The sequence below is a fragment of the Fulmarus glacialis genome, unplaced genomic scaffold (assembly GCF_000690835.1).
Source record: "Fulmarus glacialis isolate BGI_N327 unplaced genomic scaffold, ASM69083v1 scaffold5939, whole genome shotgun sequence".
Taxonomy (NCBI): domain Eukaryota; kingdom Metazoa; phylum Chordata; class Aves; order Procellariiformes; family Procellariidae; genus Fulmarus; species Fulmarus glacialis.
In genome coordinates this window covers 3,265-22,320 of record NW_009231320.1, presented here as the reverse complement: position 1 = coordinate 22,320, position 19,056 = coordinate 3,265, and the positions used below count along the sequence as shown (strand labels likewise).

At 37.8% G+C, this 19,056-nt stretch overlaps 1 protein-coding gene across 1 annotated transcript in view; it reads right to left on the bottom strand.

Annotated features, from left to right (window-relative positions):
• The window catches only part of LOC104081686 (adenomatous polyposis coli protein-like), a gene marked incomplete at both ends in the record, with an annotated part of 26,972 nt that extends 8,648 nt beyond the window's left edge, over positions 1-18,324 (bottom strand). The window contains 4 exons of the mRNA XM_009584526.1: positions 3,094-3,198; positions 10,983-11,066; positions 15,966-16,079; positions 18,216-18,324. Coding sequence (XP_009582821.1) covers positions 3,094-3,198; positions 10,983-11,066; positions 15,966-16,079; positions 18,216-18,324 — 412 coding nt within the window. The remainder of the gene's footprint in view (positions 1-3,093; positions 3,199-10,982; positions 11,067-15,965; positions 16,080-18,215) is intronic.
• Between the last annotated feature and the right edge of the window lie 732 nt (positions 18,325-19,056).

Below are 19,056 nucleotides of genomic sequence, written 5' to 3'. Positions count from 1 at the left end.
TCAACAAGGCCAAGGTCAAGGTCCTTCCCCTGGGTCAGGGCAACCCCCAGTATCAATACAGGCTGGGGGATGAAGGGATTGAGAGCAGCCCTGCCAAGAAGGACTTGGGGGTACTGGTGGATGAAAAGCTGGACATGAGCCAACAATGTGCGCTCGCAGCCCAGAAGGCCAACTGTATCCTGGGCTGCATCAAAAGAAGCGTGGCCAGCAGGTCAAGGGAGGTGATTCTGCCCTTCTACTCTGCTCTGGTGAGACCCCACCTGGAGTACTGCGTCCAGCTCTGGAGCCCTCAGCACAAGACAGACATGGACCTGTTGGAGCGTGTCCAGAGGAGGGCCATGAAAATGATCAGGGGGATGGAACACCTCTCCTATGAAGAAAGGCTGAGAGAGTTGGAGTTATTCAGCCTGGAGAAGAGAAGGCTTTGAGGAGACCTTATTGCAGCCTTCAGTACTTAAAGTACTTATACTTACAAGAAAGATGGGGACAAACTTTTTAGCAGGGCCTGTTGTGACAGGAAAAGGGGGAATGGTTTTAAACTCAAAGAGGGTAGATTTAGACTAGATCTAAGGAAGAAATTTTTTACAGTGAGGGTGGTGAAACACTGGAACAGGTTGCCCAGAGAGGTGGTAGATGCCCCATCCCCGCAAACATTCAAGGGCAGGCTGGATGGGGCTCTGAGCAACCTGATCTAGTTGAAGATGTCCCTGCCCATGGCACGGGGGTTGGACTAGATGATCTTTAAAGGAACCTTCCAGTCCAAACTATTCTATGATTCTATGAATATGGGAATGAATTGCCAGATTTTTACACTGAGCAATCCCTTCATATCATCCTGACCTCAAAGTACATTCAGAGGATTACAGGTTCAATATAGTGTACATGCCAGTATTCTCCATTATTAGGTTCAATATGATAATTTTATCCAAGAAGGTAAAAAAGACATAAGTTTGGAGCACCAACTAATAAAATTCACCATGGCGTAGACAGAAATACATCATCATTTCCCTATTGTTTCCCCAAATTGTATCAAATTTGATTCCTTTAATGATTTCCTTCAGAGCCGTCATGTAGCCTTGCTACTTTTGAGGATGCCAGGATATCCAAATAAAGTGTAACTACATTTCTTACTGGCTCGTAAAGACTGATGTAAAAGAACTAGTGTTAAGTGTGTAGCCATTCATATGAGAAAATGGGAAACAAGGAGATGTTACGTGCACACTTCTTGTGTAGAACCTTCTCTTTAAAAATCTTCGGTCTACTTCATCTTGTTTTCTCCTTTTATACTTTACTGTCTTTCACTCATTGTTTTACTATGCTTGCTATTTACTCTGTCAATTAGGTAATTTTCCCTATTTTGTGGCACATAACAAAATAGACAATCTCATTGAATACCTTTATAAAATTTGCAAACCAAAGGTACGAAAAAAATTTTACTTCAGCAGCAGGATAATGAGTGTAACGGAAAAGAGAAGACAGCTGAAAGATGGTGCAGAAAAGGACGTAACTGAATCCTGAAAAATCCTGGATTCAATTGGCATTGTTTCAATTAACATTTATTATAATGTTAGAACCATTGGCTTGATTCTAACAAAACCAATTAGAACCAAATGATTTGGTTAAAACTTTTTTTGCGCTCAATTGAATAGTGATTGCTCAAAGTATATTGAGCTGGTTTATTTATCAGAAATAAATGTTATGCCCAATCTATTGAACCTCCTCTGTCTGGACTTGCACTGAAAGTAAATAATCCCCAGATGTCTCTTTTAACACAGCTTCAGCGCCCTGGATCTATCCACCTCCAGGAGGAAGGAATATGCATGTTTTATGAGTCAAAGCTCAAGATTGCACAAATCTTCAACATAAGACCTCAAATGAAGTACGAATTAATCCCACTTGCATAAGTCTGCCCAGACATGACAATCCCTTCTTCCTTCCTTCCCTGTAAAATACCTGTTGTCCAGAATAACTCCTGGTTCATACACTGAAGATGGATGATACAGCCACAATGCATCAATTATTTAAATACATTATGCTTTCAGCCCCAAAGCAGCACTGAACTATTTTATTCCCAAACAATAAAGCTGTCATAAGAATTAGAGTCAGAGCCTCATGCAATTGCTCAGATATGGCTGATAGAACTTAATTCCAAATGGTGATCAAACATATTTCACAAGCAAAATTATGGGCTGTGTTTAATGTTTAATCAAGTGAAATTTTCTAGCCAAACCACAATTCTTTCTGATAAATCTTCATGTACAAAACACTTTCAGAAGGATTTAAATATTTCTACTTCCCTGGAGTAGCAAAAATATTTTGCATATGAATTCAACTATTAAATTTCTAAGTGTTAAGAACCCAAATTACTAGTGGGAATGTCTCAGCTACAGTGGGATATCATGAAGGGAATCATCATTAGCACATGGTAAATAAATCAGAATATTTTTAGCCAAAGAGGGAAGTAATAAATTTTGATAAATATTTGTTTTAAAAGACAAGTAAAGAATTTAATGTACCCCTCAAAATATTCCACTAATGTATTTCACTAATAAGAGGAACAGCAATGAAAGATTATTTAGAAGCATTTAAATAACCCTTCAACCCACTTCCAGGAGGTTACCTCATTGATACTACTGTTTCAAAGCTTTATCTAAAACAGTATTAAAAAAACATTAATGATAAACCTGCCATTTGGTTCTCCTCTTTTTTAAAAATCATTGATATTTCAGTGATAATTTCTAAAGTGAAAATTTGAACAATTTTCCATAATTAAATCATACTTCTAATATTACAGTTCACCTACAATAATATATATTTTCTGTAGTCATTCTTGTCATCTCCTTCATAGCATTAGGCTCATTAATCATTCAAACGAGAAAAATGCTCCCTGCGTTATTGAATATTTATACTTCACCTTATTAAAACATTTTCTTCCAATAAATAGAAGAAATTTCTCATGTATAGATGGAAAGAAGAAAAACATGTATCTTTTTAAAATGAGCAGGCACAGAAACATCGTAAGGTATATACCAATATATAAGAACTGTACATTTCAAGTATTTAATTATACTACCAATAAACAAAATAATTTACCTGACCAGTACTGGTAGTTGCCATGCTGTTTTCTGCTGCTCCTTGACCTTCGTTCTGCCTCTCTGTATCATGGGAACCTGCATCATGCTTGCTTTGAGGTACTCTCTGTTAATACAAGAATTTATGAAATCACATACAGAAGTGAAGTACACTTTACCATTCAAAGCTCCAGTCTAGAGACTGTGAATGCATCAATGCTGCATCCTCACAAAGCCATTGAACAGTACTCTGTATTTCATAACCCTTAGCCTCAATAATTAACAGCTGAGACTGAGTGTCTTCGAAAAACAGCAAGATGAAAGTGAAGCACGTCCTCTGAGGATTATATCCCTGCAAGACAAAGGATTTGCTGTGAGACACAGAAACACCATTTTCTACCAGCTGTGCTCCCATCGCTGTCAGAAATGTAACAGAATTGGAGCAAACAACTGTCTTCCCTGCACTGTCCCGTGATCTGTGCATTTACTGGAGAATATGCGAATAATTTCTGCATGAACAGAAAGGTATCTGTACTGTAGGAATCCTTCTAAATTTTAAGGACAAACAGTGCATGAATAACCACTTTGATGCAAATAAATTTTACATAACCTGATCCTGATCCACCCAATCATATTTTATCAAAATAAATTCAACTCATCTGGCAAGCTGGTACAGACACATTTCAGTTCCTTCAGGAGACCCAATTTTTGATACAACTACAAACTGGTGTCCCGGTCACTGACAGGGATCATGAGATCAACACGAAAATCAGGCCTTTAAATACCGTTTCTTAATAAAGCAAAATAACTGAGCAGTTATGAAGAGTGTTAAGTATCCAACATTACCTACTAATGTGTTTAAAATGTTTCAGATTTTCAGAAAGACATAAATAATCCTGTCCTTGAACGTGGCTTGAAGTCTGGAGCTGAAAAGGTATCATCCTACCTCCGAAGCACGATTATTCTCATAGTATTAGTTTTGATGCCAAATCTCATTTTTCAGACTCTGAGGCTACTACCTTAACAGACAACACTCTTGTATCTCTCTCAATTGATTTGTTTAACTACACTTGGTATATTAAATTCAGTTTCTACACGGCTCTGCAATGTTCTTGAGCAGTACAACCTGTGATAGCATAGTCTGCCTCATTTTGCTTTATGGAAACTTCTCTTTAACTTCTCGCAGAAACATACTTGTCTTCAATGTACATACACTGAAACTTCTTTAGTTACCTGCTGCTGATCAAATTCCTACAGTATCATAATTAAAAGTTATTCTTTTAAATCTGATCTGTAATTTTAAAAGTCACCATCTCTGTCATTGTGTATGAAATGACATTGTTATCGATGCTCATACAATGACTAAAGAAATTTTGGGTTCTGATACAAAACGGGGGACCCAGTCAAGATCAGGCCTTGGTGTACTACATGCTGAATAGAGTATAATGTATTATATGCTGAATCCCTGCCTCACAGTACTTTCAATCTTGAACAAGTGTAATGATGAGTTTGACAAAATCTAGATCTAAGCCTCCAGTATAACTCAAGACAGAATTTTCCAGTCATTAGGTGACAGTAATTTTCAATCCCATGAAGCAAGTGGTATTCAACGTACCTAGAAGCGAAAAGCTGAACTGTTCATTAGCCAAGCTCTGACCCACTGGGTCACCTGAGGGGCAATAATGCTACTCTTCCAAGAACACTGCTGGGTTTGGGGCAATTTTTTTTGGGTGGTGTATCTATTAAATAGTTTTGATGCATCTAGAGCACAAACATGGAGATATTTCATTCTCTGTCAAGAAAAATTTCTGCTCCCCTCAGCACTCTGTGTCCTCCTCCCATTCACATACATTTTGTTTGTTACATGCTACTTATGAAAGATGTGGCTTCCCATTCCCCTCAAGCGCTCTCAAAAATACGCCACTACAAAAAGTAGTCAACGTAACACCCAAATTAATTTATAATTATAAGGCAATTTTTAACAGTTACTAGCAAAGCTTATCTAACTTTAAATGCAGTATGCACTCACAACATGCAAAAACGTTACTGTCACATAAATCATCAGTTGGGCTTGAATGTCAAATCTCTAAGTTCACACTGAAGAGTTTTTACCACTTCAGCCACTGAAGTAATTTGAAGTGAGAAGCTGTTCTCTTCATGCAGACTGGCCCAAAGGAGTTAACAATTACACAGGCAGCAGATAACAGGTATTTATTGAAAACCGATTCTTTGTATAAATAGATATTTATTATAGATGTATTAATATATCTAAGTACCAGTGTATATTTATTATATACGCATATTATATAAAATATAAAAATGATATGTATCCACATGCACATATGGATAATTAAAATATATTTTTGTATAGATATAGCATGATTTAAATAAATTAATATTAATCTGACAGACTGTGGATTAGTGGTTATAATGACAGTATAACCACTGCAAGTATGCCCCCTCTTCGCATTACCTTTTAACACTGCACGTAGGACCTGTGGATGAAAATATATAAACTACCAACCACATCAGCAAAGAATCAGAATGCATAAACAGCAGCAGGCTCTGTAACCTCTACAGGAGATACAGCAGCTAGAGAATGGCACACAGGTCCCCTGGGTTAAGCAGCACCACCTATTTTGAAGCATGATTTTTGAAGAGGTGTAAGCTGGGTTTATAGCCCTCTGCCATTTCTGAACTCTGGCATCACACTACAAAAGTCACTCTAATGGAGTATGCTTGTTTCCTCTTGCAGCAAAATGGTGGAAGACTGCACGTGCCTATTACAGGAAGATGGAGCCGCTCCCTCCATCTTATTTGCCACTATCTTCTAAGTGCTTCTGAAGTCAACAATAACTATCACTTGTCAATTATTAATTTCCCTGATTTACTTGTAGAAAAATGATAAATCTCTAGCTTTTTTATGACATTTGCAAGCATAGTAGGCCTTGATAATTTTTGCTAAGACAATCAATTACAAATAATTTTACCTAACACTTTGTCAGTATGAGTTGCCAAGGCAGCCTGCTGTGTACTTATTAGGACAGAAGACTTTTGCATGCATAAACCACTGTTTTTTCCCCAATATTGAACTATCCTATTATTTTCTGTGTATGGAAAACTACAGATACACTATTATTTTCTAGATATAAGAAAATATTTATTTTGTCATTACTTCATATTAAACACAATACACATACAGGTATAAGTAAGAAGGTAAGCCAAAGAACAATGCAAAAAAAGAAAAATAAGAAACTGTAAGATTGAAACAATTTTGCTACAGTTGAGTCAAAGAAAAAAGAAAGTCTAGTGAGTCAAATCCTTGAGAGAACTCCTGTCCATCACCGTTTAAACAGTTTAAAGTTTGCTGAGCATAATCTCAGTATGGAATAAATCCTTTACAGGATTTTATCTACAACAATATTGCCAAATGGAAATACTTCATGTATTTCAAACGACAGATACTATGAAAGAAAGGCCTATACCACTATAACAAATTGAAAACCCCGTATTAAACACTTGCCAAGAATTTGCTTTTTTCTTTTAAATAATTTCAGATTTGTACCTGACAGCCAAAAATTCTCTTTGGAGGGGTGTAATTCTACAGTGGATTTCAAACCTCATTATGAAAATCTTGCAAAATATCTAACAGAAGTCTCACAAAATTTGAAGGTATCATCACTTTCAGGTAAATTACTTCAACTCTTTCTAGTAGCATTTACAAGACTTAGTAATATGCCAAACCTTAAAAATGTGCTAAAATGTGAGCCAAAATTTTCTCTCATTGATTTCCAAAGGCCATTTTTATGATGCAGTATTATATTTGGTCTTATTCTACAAGATATATTGCACTTGGATTTCACAGTGATTGGCATCACCACAGGGGCCAGCTGTATCAGTAGACAAACTATGGTATTTATTATCGTTATTACTAAATCTTAATAAACACAAGGAGCAAATTCAATTTGGATATCACTATATCAAGCACAGTATAAAAATAAATGCCTCATGTTTATATTTTTAAGTTACACAGACTCTGCAGTGTTTCAGTTACTGCTACTACCTTCCTCCTTGCCACCAGGCAATTTCAGAACTAGATCCAGTTGTTTGCCATAGGAGATGGCCATCCTTTGGAAGTGATTAAAATACACTATAAAGTACTAATAAGTGTGTAGTGACTGCCTCCTTTACCACAGCACCCTGGTAACTCTGTCCTAAAATTTGTAACTATACAACCAGCCATCCAGATAAGACACACCACTACAAAATTTCCGTATATTAGAACTTCCATGTATTCAGCAGCCAAATTAATTTGGTGAAAGGAGTGAAGAACTAAGACAAGAAAATTCCGTAGTTGCATTTCAATGCTGTTTGAACCCTTGAGCTTACGTGAGTCCAAAATACAGTGGGTTTTTTTACCAGAGTAAGAGATAAACACTATGGGGACAGGATCTGTCTGACTAAATGGGGCAAAAGTATCTGCTGAGAGTCTGGCCAACCTGGTAGGGAGAGCTTTAAACTAGAAACGACATGGGACAGAGCAATTCCCCAACAAACAATTGGGGATTCCGTTGGGGATAGGGCAGGTTAAGGCAAGGGCCCTGGCTGATGGGAATACAAGGGCAATCAACGCAATTGAGATGAAGTGAAATCCCCTTAAGCATAGGCATGTAAGGAAGGAGGTGCAGCAGAAAAGCCTTATGGGGAAAGCTCTCAAGCCTGTGCTGGGGAATCGGCACGTTTTGGGTGCCTCCCTGGCATGCCTCTATGCTAATGCACACTACATAGGGAACAAACACGAGGAGATAAAGTGTGGGCAGTCATGGGGCTATGACCTCACTGGGATCATGGAGACATGGTGGGATAGTTCATATGACTGGAAGGCTGCAATTGAGGAATACAGACATTTTAGGAAGGACAGGCTGGGAAGGCTCAGGGGAGACCTTATCGGTCTCTACAACTACCTTAAAGGAGGTTGTAGTGAGGTGGGTGTTGGTCTCTTCTCCCAAGTAAGAAGGGATATGATGACAGGAAATGGCCTCAAGTTGCAACAGGCGAGGTTTAGACTGGATAGTAGGAAAAATTTCTTCACCGAAAGCGTTGTCAAGCATTGGAACAGGCTGCCCAGGGAAGTCGTTGAGTTACCATCCCTGATGGTATTTAAAAGATGTGTAGACACTTAGGGACATGGTTTAGTGGTGAACTTGGCAGAGTTATGTTTACGGTCGGACTCGATCTTAGAGGTCTTTTCCAATCTAAACAATTCTATGATTCTAAGGAGAGGACGGGAAGTTGTCCTTTATGCGAGAGAGCAGCTAGAGTGCATGGAGCTCTGCCTGGGGTTGTGTCAGGAGTCAGTCAAGAGCTTATGGGTGAAGATGAGCAGGCAGACCAACATGGGTGCGGTTGTAGTGGACATCTGCTAAAGACTTCCTGATCAGGAACAGATGAGACCTTCTCCAAACAACTGGAGGAAGCCTCATGTGTACAGACCCTGGCCCTCATGGGGAACTTCAACCATCCTGGTGTCTGCCAGAGGGGCAATAGCAGGATGAAACATTCTAGGAGATTTCTTGAGCGCTCTGATGACAACTTCCTAACACAAGTGATCAAAGAGTCAACAAGGAGAGGTACTGTGCTGCACCTGATACTTACAAAAAAGGAAGAACTGGTCAAGGACGTGAAAGTTAGAAGCAGCCTTGGCTGCAGTGACTGTGAGATGGTAGGGTTCAGGATCCTAAGAGGAGGGAGAACAGCAAAAACGAGGACCACAGACCTGCACTGCAGGAGAGCAGATTTCAACCTCTTCAGGTATCTTTTTGGAAGAATCCCATGGGATACAGTCCTGCAGAGAAGAGGGGTCCAGGACAGCTGGCTGATATTCAAGGATCACCTCCTCCAAGCTCAAGAAAGGTCCATCCCAACAAGTAGGAAACAAAGCAAGGGCAGCAGGAGGCTTGTATGGATGAGCAAGAAGCTCCTAACTGAACCTGGGCATTAAAAGGAAAAGTACAAGAGGCAGAAGTGGGGTCAGGTGACCCAGGAGTAAAGAGTTGCTGTCCAATCATGCAGAGATGTGAAGGGCAACAAGAAAGGACTCTACAAGTACATAAACAGCAAAAGGAAGACAAGGGAAAACGTGGGCCTTCTGCCCTGGCAGCAGTCAGCAGGGTTTTACAAAGGGGAAGTCTGCTTGATCCTTCTACCATGAGGTGACTAGCTTGGTGGGTGAGGGAAGAGCAGCTGATGTTATTTACATCAACTTTAGTAAGCCTTCAGACACTGTCTCCCATAACTTCATCATAGACAAGCTGACAACATATGGGTTAGATAAGTGGACAGTGATGTGGATTGAAAACTGGCAGAACAGCTGGGCACCAGAGGGTTGTGATCAGTACAGTTGGAGGCAAGTCACTAGTGATGTACTCCAGGGTCAATACTGGGACCAGTACTGTTCAACATCTTCATTAATGACCTGGATGCTGGGACTCAGTGCACCATCACCAAGTTTGCAGATGACAGAAAACTGGGAGGAAAAGCTGATACACCAGATGGTTCAACTGCCTTTCAGAGGGACCTGGACAGGCTGGAGAAATGGGCTGATAGGAAACTCATGCAGTTCAACAAGGGGAACTGCAAAGTCCTGCACCTGGGAGTGAACTCCAGGCACCACTACCTGCTGGGCGTCACCCAGCTGGAAAGCAGCTTGGCAGAACAGGACCTGGAAGTCCTGGTGAACAAAGTGAACATGCTAGCAATGGACCCCTGTAGCAAAAAGTCCAACAGTATCCTGGGCTGCATTAAGAAGTGTGCTGCCAGCAGGTTGAGCGAGGTGATCCTTCCTCTCTACTCAGCTGGTGAGGCTGCATCTGGAGTACTGTCCTGTTCTGGCTCTCCCAGTACAATAAAGATATGGACTTACTGGAGAAAGTCCTGTGCAGGGCCACAACAGTGCTTAAGGGACTGGAGCATCTCTCATGTGTAGAGAGGCTGAGAGAGCTGGGACTATTCAGCCTGGAGAAGAGAAGGCTCAGGGGGGGATCTCATCAATATGTATAAACACCTGGATAGGCTAATATGTCAAAAGACCAGGCAACTTTAATTATACACACTACTGTCTGCTTCACTTATAAAACCAGATTTTTCCCATAATCGTGGAATTATGAAACCATTATTTTTCAAAATGGAAAAATATACATCCCTTAGTAATCCAAATGCTGCTCTGAATTTTCACAGTAGTTATTTTGGGTGAAGACAAACCATAAAATATTCAGGTTCAACATACAATTTATATTTAATTTACCTGAACAAGAAATGGAGTTGACCTTGTAAGTGAATTTCCACTATGAGAGCAATTTTTGCTAATGGCAATTACTACTATGGACTTTGTAATTTACAGGAAACGTTATCTTGTATTTCTTAATACAGAACCCAATACTTAAACACTAAAAATACGCCAGGCTTCTTTAATGAAGTCTGACAGAAGCTGTATTCACCCTCTTTTTAATCTTATCTCCCTCAAAAGAAAAGCAAACCATGAAATGCGTATCAGAGATTCATATTTAGAAAGGCATGTACAACTGATTGTTATAATTATTTGCTAAAACCAAGACTCAGCCTTTATAATACATTGCACTTTGCAATTTTTACTGAAATTTCAGGTTAAAGTTTTAACTGATGTATCATTAGTGATTAAAGTTCAACAGTAGCATGAAGACTAATCCAAGTATTCCACCCTCAGTTCACTGGTAAGAGAGCAAGTACCAGCCTATGTATATTGACTAGTTGATTAACTGTGACATCACTAGCTGATGGAAATAATCCTGCCTACCACTTCATTCAAATAGTTCGGGTTTTTTTAGAAAAAGATACATACCATAATCAAAAGAAGGCAAGTAACTGCTCACTAACCTCTGCTTCAGCTGCTTGTGATTGCAGGAGCTGTCTTATACGAAGAATGTCCTTCTCTATTTGTTGAATTCTCGCCACTCTCGCCTGAAATGAATGCATTTTTCATGTTTGATTTTGTTCAAAAACTCCTTTTACTTACTGTACAGAATAACAATATGAAGAGTTCTTTGCAAATACAGCTGACTACAAAACAAAACTACTTCATTCAAGTGTTCTTCATAATAAAATACAGGCATGATTGCAAACATTCGAAATGTAGTGAGTAGTTGTGTTTTTAATATAACTGATACTCATTTGGATAGAATAGGTTGTCACACAGTACACATTCAGGTATAGAAAAATGCTCCTGATAACTTGCACAATTTTCCTGTTTCTGAAACTGACTGTGCAGATCTTTAGCAGATTATTTGACTTTCATCTCAAATCTTAGAATTCTACTTGCCTTGCAGAGATATGAGAAATTTAGATTTGCGGAGTGCCTTGAAGATATGAAATCCTGAATGACTTCTAGTATATTCAGTTATTATAATGATTTGGGAGTTTTGCGTATGCACAGCCTCTGAATATTTTCTGCTCCTACGAATCTCAAAAAATTTAACAGGCTAAGTATGAAGAAAACTACATACTGCTTCTTTGGTTTGTCTGGGATTTTATAGAACCTTTTACAGCCATATGGTTACTCATTTCCCACTGCAACCATTCTGTGGTTAGTAAAGGGAATGTTAAAAAACCCAAATGTTACAGGATACATATACTCCATACAAGTTGTACTGTGAAGCACAGGATGCATTATGATTCTGTGAAATCGTAAGTGTATTAAGTTATATATCACTGTATGAGCTTGATAATTTAATAAATGGACATTATTTGACTTCAAAAGCAGGCAGAAAATAATTAGCCCAATAGTATCAGGATATGAACAGAACACAAAACTGATTAAATAGTATTTTTTTGTGTGATGGATAGCTTAATAAAATGGGCACATAGTTGAAAGAAAAATCCTGATTCTTTCACCTGATTAACATTTACAATGCTATATTGAAAAAGGAAAGGCTTTGTGCATCTAGTGGACACTGCAAGGATCAGCATTATAACCAATCTTATTTAACACCTTTATTATCTGAAAATGGAAATAAGATGAACTTTGAAAAGGTGCTAATGCCAGAAGTTACAAATGGAATAGAAACACACAATGTTATCCAGAAATTTTAGAAATATAACAGAAAATATAATCACAAAAAATAATGAATTTCTGAAACATGGATCATAAGCAGCTATGGGAAAAGTATCATAAATATCAACATTTATTAGACATGCAAAGCTATGAACATTAAACTATAAATTTAATTTGAATTTGTAAAGCAAAGTATCAGAAAAAATGCCAATACAAATTTGAAAGCTGCACACACAGAAGCTTCAGCACAACATGAGGCAAACAAATAATTCATCCTCCCCTTCCTCCTGGATCAAGAAATTCTTAAGTATTAGAAAGATAATAAAAATATATTCCCAGAAATTACTGTGCATCAGTGAAGTGATGCATGATTGACAGAATATGCCTCTCATTGTCTTTAAGAATGACTTGAATTTCCCCTAAATTGAGTTTCTTTTTGTGTAACCAGCAATTTATTCCATAAAGGGCATCAAAAGAATCTGAGTATCTGTATATACACATCTAAACATGGGGAAATATTTTTGTGCAGATGAAAAAAAATTAAATATTGTATGATTTGCCCAGTATCACTGACGGAGTCCTCAAAGGGACAGGAATTCAATCCACCCTTCCCAATTTTAGTGCAGAGATTGAAACATCAGACCATCCTTCTTCCTGCTAATTCATTATTTGTATTACAGGAAAATTGAGGACTTCCATTAACCAGGAGCATGTTTTGTACCAAACACTGTACAACCAGAAAAAAGAATGCGTTTCTTGCCACAAAGGTGTACAGCCTAATGGCAAATGTGGAAAATCAGAGGAACACAATCAAACAAGCACCAGGAATGGTTTTAACTTTAGAACCTATGCAAGAAACATCACTTCTTATTCCTATTTGTTCATAGCATAGTCCCATTCATTCTGTTATATTTACTCATGAACATAAAATTGTTGGATAGAGTAACTTAACATTTAAAGTTACAAATTGTTTGGATTTCACTGCTGCAGTAAGACTTCCAACAACAAAAAAATTCCTCCATATTCACAGTGATAGAAAAATAGTCACTTTCTAGAAATTAAAAATAAGGAATAGCATTTTGTTTTAAAAGATTTTTGATTTTATTTTTTCAAAATAAAATACACATAATAGACAAAATTATTAATGGGTTGTTCTACATTTACAAACAAGACCACTGTATGAATCTAACAGTGCTGAAATCTTCATCTGTATGACACTCCAGGATCCAAATTTTCTTATATCTTTAGTGGTCTGCTGTTTTAGCAAACTTTTAAGGATCTTGGGATAAATTTTTATGAGACTGAGCATTTCATGTGAGATTTTAAGTAACTGTAAACATAAAAAAAAAAAGAGATCCTTCTTGTCTTGGCATGTAGGAAAAATAAATCCTAAGTGAACATGATTTCAGTCTTGAAATTGGAATTTTTATATTTTACAGAAATTAAAGCTTGCTTCTACTTATACGTAGGTTACAACATTTGAATAGTCAAAACATGGATAAGGATGCTTTTTTGTTTTTTTCAAGAACTACCACGTGAAGTTATAAACTTCAGGGTGTAGTATAAGTTAGTGTAAATAATTAAACAAGCTAAAACAGATTGCTAACAGTCTTCCAATGCATCTTTCTGAGTAACTGTTGGGCATGTGCTTGTATACAATCTTCATAAAAGATAACATAAACAGTGAGTTGCTGTGAGCTAACTTGCTTCAGAACGAGGAGGTTAAAGGAAACAAAGCCCAATCATGACAGATGAAAGAGGGACAAGGCCATTATTTTAAGGTCCACGAGAAAGGGTGGCTAGTGCATCAATTACTTGGGCAACCGCAGGTTATTCTCTCACAGAATAAATCTTTGGGATTTGACACAGAGATGTCTGCAATCCCAGCCTTTATATAGCTGAACCGATCTCTCCCTTCAATCTACATTTTGCATCGTATTGTGTGTCACAATCAGTTAGGGTGGAAGGAAAATACAGAGCAGAAAGAAAGTTGAAAAACTGGCAAGTTCACTATACTTGCCAAATACGAATGGTTCTGTTTGTGCATTTAAACATCACAGTGAAATAATCCAGAATTTGCTTTTATGTATTTGTACACCAGTGAACTTCTACACAGTTTTGGCACCTGTCCTTGATAAAATGAAACCAAGGGCAATGACCAGTCAAATTCACAAGAACCCCATGGAGAAGCAGTTACTTCGTATTTTATAATCTTTATATAATCACAATAGACACTGTAATTTCTGTAAGTATGTAAGTGTTATACATATATATAGAGAATAAAACAGTTGTGATAAACCCATGGGCAAACATTAATTCAGAAAACCGTAAAATATTTCAACATCTTCTTGGTAGCATTTTTTCCCACATGACATTAAAAAAGAAGAAGCAGGGAAGAAGCTACTTTAGGGACAACTTACTTACTTTCATAGTGATATAACTACAGTCAAAAGGTTTCTCTGAAAAAATTCATTTATTCTCTGCCTGAGTGCATTTAGACTTTCACCAGCAGCCTACCATACCTATTTAGCTTACTTCACCTTCCTCTAGCTTAGGCTTGTTAGCAGCAAGAGAACTCTCCCAGAAGTTCTGGTGTCAATGCCGTAACACCTTCTTCTGCAACAGGGTAACCAGACATCTGCAGACAATCCTGAGTCTGCTCTGCCTTCACTCAGGACTGGCTGACACAAGTTGCACAGCTGAATTTGTGCAGGGCATCACCACTGCTATAAACCTCGATAACACAGCCATATGGTTTCCAGATCAGAGCCAGTTATTATCCAGGCAGATTAAGCTTGGGTCTGTCTGAGTATGTCTATATAGACAAATCCCTGCACAGCCTTTATGTACATACCTGACAACTGCAGGATATCTGTCTTGCTAAATACTTATAACCATACGAATTTTCTGAAAAGTCCTACTAAATTACTCACTTGAAAATTTAAAGCAGCTTTTCTAATTATAAACAAAATTAATTAGAAATGTTTCTTATGCAGCAAAATTTTGTATCAAGTAAACCTGGAGAAAAAAACAGAGCCTAAAAAGACTAATTTTATTGAAAGGACTTTTTTTTGTAACATTCACCATAAAAAAACCCCAGATTATTTTACCAAGCTGGTTATTTAACATCTCTGGAAATAAATGGTAATAAATAATTCAAATTGTCACTCTACTACTGTGGGGGAATAGTTTTTATAACCAGCAAGCAACTGATTATTCCACTTACAGGTTCCACACAATTACATTCTGAGTTATACTTCCAAATGTGTGTAACGTGATTTGCATACAGAATTGTACGAGTCCTCATCATGATGCAAAACAACTCTTGGTGAGAGCAAACAACTTCCAGATATGTTTGCAAATTACATTTTACTTTAATACCTTGTTTTCAAAGATTATTCCTTGATACATGGTTTCTGGATAAGGAAACTTAACAATGGTAGATGGATTTTATTGTAAACTTAAAAGCATGAAAAAATCCAGCATGACAGATGCAAAATAAAGCAGTTGCAAATGTATGTTTGTTTGAAGCTAAAATGGTAATAAATTATAAGCAAATAATCTTAAAAAAAATGTTGTCTTTGAAGGAAATTGTCTAGTTCTGACTCACAAGTCTTCTTTTAAACAGGCACAGGAGGGTACTTTTTTCTCAGTAGTTATTTCCTATGTTCTGATTCCTATTTTTGTATTCGAAAGGCTATCTAAAGGCTCTAAGGTATCACTGTGTTCACATACACAACTACCAACAATTTAATAAAAATGCAGAAAAACTTTTTCCATTCCTTCTAACAATGAAAGACAAACTATACCTGTGCTCGCTTCTCCATGTCCTGACAAGTACCTAGTTGTTCTTCCATTGCAGCTCTGATTTGCCTTGCCTCATACTCCAGCTGCCTTCTGGTCATATCTGTTTGCAAGGAGAACTGAAATTGAAGTACAGAGAAGGCATTTTAGTAAATAATGTTTATATAAACTATGTATTTCTCTGAACAAAAGCAGAACAATTGCTTTTCCACACCAAGCTTCATAAACAAACAAAACAGAATAATAGATCCTTAAAATATGACTACGTTATTAAAAACAAGAACACATAAAGTGTTCAACCAACAGACTACCTGCAAGTTTTGTCAAATGACTAAATATAATATATAAACATTGAGACAGTACCAGTCATTGAAGCCTGGAACATCTGGCTACTAATGTATGTCAGCATACCAACAAAATTGTTATGCGTGCCATCTGAATCAATATTTTCAAAAATATTCAGAAGTATCACACTACGGCACATAGTGATGGTATTCATACTACTGCTATCCACCCTATTTGTAACTATCCTGTGAAAAAACCACAAGTGTTCAATTAATGAACACTAACACAGCTTAAGGGAAGACATTCCAACCAGCAGATTTTTCAAGGCAGGAGCAAAGCACTTCACTGGTTTTAGACAATTACTCAGTTTGCAGGTAAATGAGTCTCCAACAGCAGTCCTCCCAGAAGACTTCACCAAGGTCAGTTCAGAGAGTCAAAAAGAGACAATCATCTACAAATACATAAAATGTTACTAAAAAGAATGGGCTCTGTCATTCTATCGTGGCTGGAGCAAGTAGTAATGAATGTATGTGCCCCTCGAATACTGTGTTCAGTTTTGGGCCCCTCACTACAAGAAGGACATTGAGGTGCTGGAGCGTGTCTAGAGAAGGGCAACGAAGCTGGTGAAGGGTCTGGAGCACAAGTCTTATGAGGAGCAGCTGAGGGAACTGGGACTGTTTAGCCTGGAAAAGAGGAGGCTGAGAGGAGACCTCATCGCGCTCTACAACTACCTGAAAGGAGGTGGTAGCGAGGTGGGTGTTGGTCTCTTCTGCCAAGTAACTAGCGATAGGACGAGAGGAAATGGCCTCAAGTTGCACCAAGGGCGGTTTAGACTGGACATTAGGAAAAACTTCTTTACTGAAAGAGTGGTCAGGCCTTGGAACAGGCTGCCCAGGGAAGTGGTTGAGTCACCATCCCTGGAAGTATTTAAAAGAGGTGTAGATGAGGCGCTTAGGGACATGGTTTAGTGGGCATGGTGGTGTTGGGTTGATGGTTGGACTCGATGATTTTACAGGTGTTTTCCAACCTTTATGATTCTCTGATTCTAAATTACCACAAAAGAGATTTCGTGTAGATGTAAGAGCTAAGTTAATTGATTACCTATGAAACTGAGGAGACAATCTTAAAAGCTACAATAAAGTGACACAGATACAGCTGACAGTGCCTTTGGGAATAGGTTGCACTTCCTGGAGATCCTTTTCAGACCTTCTCCCCTTGCTTCTGGTGTTCTGATAAGCTCAGCCATGACTCAGTGTTAGATTTGCTGAAGTCCAGATGCTTCAGCCCAGTCACAGAAGTGTTTCCATTGTCTATACCCATTTCCAGGAGGCTGACTGATTCCTGATCGGGTATGGCTCTGTAAAGATGGGCAACCAGGTCTTCCCAACACCGTACGTGTGAAGGAATGCACTCTAAATATATCCAAGCTGCTGAGGTCTGACAACAGGAAAACCTGTATTATCTGGGATATCAGACATCTTCATTATCCCAGATAATGTTGACGGCTATAAATAGTTTGGAGATCCAAGATAAAAGCCTGGAGCAACAATACCTGCATACGCTACAGCACACTTCACCTGCTGTTATGAATTAAGAGCTCCTGTGTAAATTGTCTCTTAGGCTAATACTGCTCTCAAAACTACAAGAATCCATTAAATAACAGAACGGATGGACAAAAGACCTTTGGGGAGATAGAGTTAAAGAAGCAGTGTACTGACATGGAATTCATTTGTCATAATGATTTTTCAGCGCTCCTCTCTATCACTGACATTTATACTGATAGGTATGAATTTTAATGTGTACAATTATATATGAAAAAATGCATTATTTAGGCTGTTAGCTTTACATAGTGAATAAAAAAATGTTTTAAATTAAAATAATAGTAAAGAATGTCACTAAATTCATAAAATATATATCTAAACAGAGATCATAGCACCAGATACACGACGAAGCATACTGAACGTACTTACATTTTCAGTAAGGGGGAGACTATCAATCCTTTTAGTCAGGTTCTGAAGCTGGGCATAATACCAGTCCTTCTCTTTCTCTTCCTTCTCAAGCTCCGCAAGCAAAAGAGATCTATTAAAAACAGAAGTGGGAAATGTCTCACTAGTAAGACCTCATTACCATATGTAGGTACAGAAATAGACATTGATACCTATAAAAAAAGGTTAAATGAGAAGCAAGCTTTGAAGAGAACACTAAGACGACATTTGAGAAGGTGGGTGTAGTTCCCTGGCCCTGGCTAAACAACATATCTACTCCTCTGTGCTAAGCAAGTCACTAGCTTCTTGTATATCAGGTCCACATCTATAAAATAGGAAAATACCTACATTTCTCTACAAAACCACTTTGAAATCTAAAGCTAAGAGGCATTTTGTGAAAGCAAAAAACAGTTATTAGTCGTGTGCTAACTTGTATCCTGCTTCTTTTTAGACAATATGCTTTGTACAATGCATCAAACCACATTTAAGAAAAGGCCTGCATGTTACAGGAGCATATACATCCCTGAATCACATTACTGATTTAAATTACCTCATCCACCTTTGCAGTGTCCCCTTACTAACTTTGTCACCCATACCAAAACAAAGTAGAAAGCACACAAAATCAAGCCATTTCTATCAGTATTAAAAATACTTTAGAAGAGTATTTTCCATCAAATGTTACAGACAGGATACATTTGCAGCTGTTTAAAACATTTTAAGCGGGTATCATAAGCATACTGCATACCTGAGTAGTATATGAGAAAGATAAGAAGATTAACATATGCAGACTACCAAGAAAAAAAATATATTAGAAATTTTACTCATA